The sequence below is a fragment of the Chaetura pelagica genome, unplaced genomic scaffold (assembly GCF_000747805.2).
Source record: "Chaetura pelagica isolate M959 unplaced genomic scaffold, ChaPel_1.0 scaffold72, whole genome shotgun sequence".
In the NCBI taxonomy this organism is placed as follows: domain Eukaryota; kingdom Metazoa; phylum Chordata; class Aves; order Apodiformes; family Apodidae; genus Chaetura; species Chaetura pelagica.
The window spans coordinates 2966161-2968317 of NW_009952560.1; the positions used below are offsets into that span (position 1 = coordinate 2966161).

Here is a 2157-nt window from a genome sequence, read left to right on the forward strand (position 1 = left end):
GCTGCTGCACCCCCGGTGATCCAGCAGCTCCTCTCCACTGCCCATCGCTCTTCCATCATGTCCCTGGGGTGGCTGGGCTGGAGCTGTGGGAGACCCGTGGGCATGGGCAAGCTCTGACCAACCCCTGCGAGCTGCAGCAGCCCATTTCTCTCTTACAGGTGAGGCTCCAGGTCTGTCAGCCCCCTTGATTACCTCGAGAGGACTCCACAGGGACCTCTGTCTCCCCATGTCCTCTCTGCACCCCGCAGCATTGCTTCCGGTGATGGAAACAGGCTGATGTCCCATCCCACGGACGCTGCCACCACCAGAGACAGGTTCTCATCCCCAGGGTCAGCTCCAGCCGAGCTGGCAGGTGGCCCATCCCCCTTCCCAAGCCCTGCTGCCCAAGGAGTGATGCTCCGTACCTACGAAGAGGACGAGGCAGGGGCCCTCGTTCAGCTGCACAGCATTGGAGTCCGTCAGCTCCAGCACGGGCTTGGGGTGCCAGGGGAACTCGCGGCACTCAACGTCGTTCAGCACCTCCACCCGCCCCTGCCGTGTGATCACTTCTCCCTGGGGGTCCAGCACAATGAGAGTCGGGATGCCTGGGATGGAAGAAAAACAGGGGATCAGCCAAAGCAGGAACCAGCCAGTGACAGGGTGTGGGGAGAAAGGCCTTTTCCTATCGCCTGGGGCTCTGGCAGGAGCCCAGCGAGCTCTGCAGCTCATGGGAACCAAGGTCCCTGGATCCTGTTTCCGTCCTAGCAGAGCCCTGCAACCCAGCAGCCAGAGCAGGAAGCTGGGAGACAGGCTCTGGCATTGCCTTGCTGAGCCAGAGTGCAGGCAGGGGTCAGCACTGTCTGACAGTGATGCTTCTGGACGCAAACCCCTCCGGACTGGGCAGGGACCCTCCTTGCAAGCTCCTTCTTGCAAAGTGCCAGAGAGAGGTGCCTCCTCCGCAGGCACCATCTCCCTGCTGCTGGAAAAGCCCAGTCCCTGGTCAACAGGAACACACACAAGCCGTTTTGCAGGGTGGACTGCAGACAACAGCAGCCAGGAAGCAGGGTGTGCTCCTCCCCAGAAGGAACGCCAGACATTTTGCAGCCACAAAGTCCTCCATGAAGCCCCACACCCCTCCTGGTCACTAACTGCCCAGCCATTTCCACAGCCCAGGGATGCTTCTGACAAGCCAGGAACATTATCACCCGCTTCAGACGCTGTTTTGCACGTCCCAAGCCCAGCAAGGCAGGCACCTGACACCACTGCTGGAGGAAAGGCCCCCAGATCAGCACTAACCACAGTGATTTAGTGCTCAGGGCCACGGATGCCCCCAGGAATCTTATGGATGCCCCACAAGAGACCTCACACCTCTGTAACAGGAGACTGAGCAGGATCACACACACCAACACCAGCACTTTGTCACATGGGTCAACCACATGCAATGTTTGCACACAAACCTGGCATCCGCCTTGCCTGGCCACTCTCCTCACCACAGGGAGATGAATGTGCTTGCAGCAGATTTTAGTCCAAGTCACCAATTCAAACCTGCCCGGGCTGGCAGTGGGGCAGGGTGGACACCAGCGGGTGACCATCCTGTCTGAGAAGGCACCGACCAGGCTTTCCAGCCACAAAACAGTCACAGGAGATTCAACAGGAGCTGCTCATGTGGGCAACTTGATCTGGAAAGCACATTGTTCCTCTGTCCTCAAGAAGACAAAGAAACACCTCACAGGGAAGGAAGAGGGAAGAGTTTGGGATCAGGCCCCAAGAGATGGGGCAAGTGACCAGTGCTCGTGCCAGACGCCGCCGTCTGCTGCCCTGCTCGCTGTCTCCCACCTCCTCCTTCACCCAGCAACATTCCCTGGAATCACAACCAGCAAACCAAGGCAACTCAAATCCTCCTGCCCTCATCCAAGGGTTCATTTTGAAGCTCATTTGTTAAATACCCCGCAGAGCTGTTCTCTGAGCAAGGGAGACCCAGCGTGCTCGGCACTGCTGGACTCCTGGCACTGCGCTCCTGTGTTTGCACAACAGTGGGTTACTCATAAGCTCCCTGAATTCTAGGCATTTCTCTAGGAAATACACGGCTGTCTGTCTGTCCCACGCCTGCCTGCAGGTCCGGGCGGGTGGGCAGCTGCATTCCCCTCATTCCAGCCCAGCAGCACTGCTCACATTCCT

The 2157-nt window shown here is 58.7% G+C and overlaps 1 protein-coding gene across 1 annotated transcript in view; it reads right to left on the reverse strand.

The window, feature by feature from the left end:
- The window catches only part of NXN (nucleoredoxin), a 16107-nt gene that overhangs the window by 6752 nt on the left and 7198 nt on the right, over positions 1-2157 (reverse strand). The window contains exon 6 of the mRNA XM_010009129.1: positions 405-584. Coding sequence (XP_010007431.1) covers positions 405-584 — 180 coding nt within the window. The remainder of the gene's footprint in view (positions 1-404; positions 585-2157) is intronic.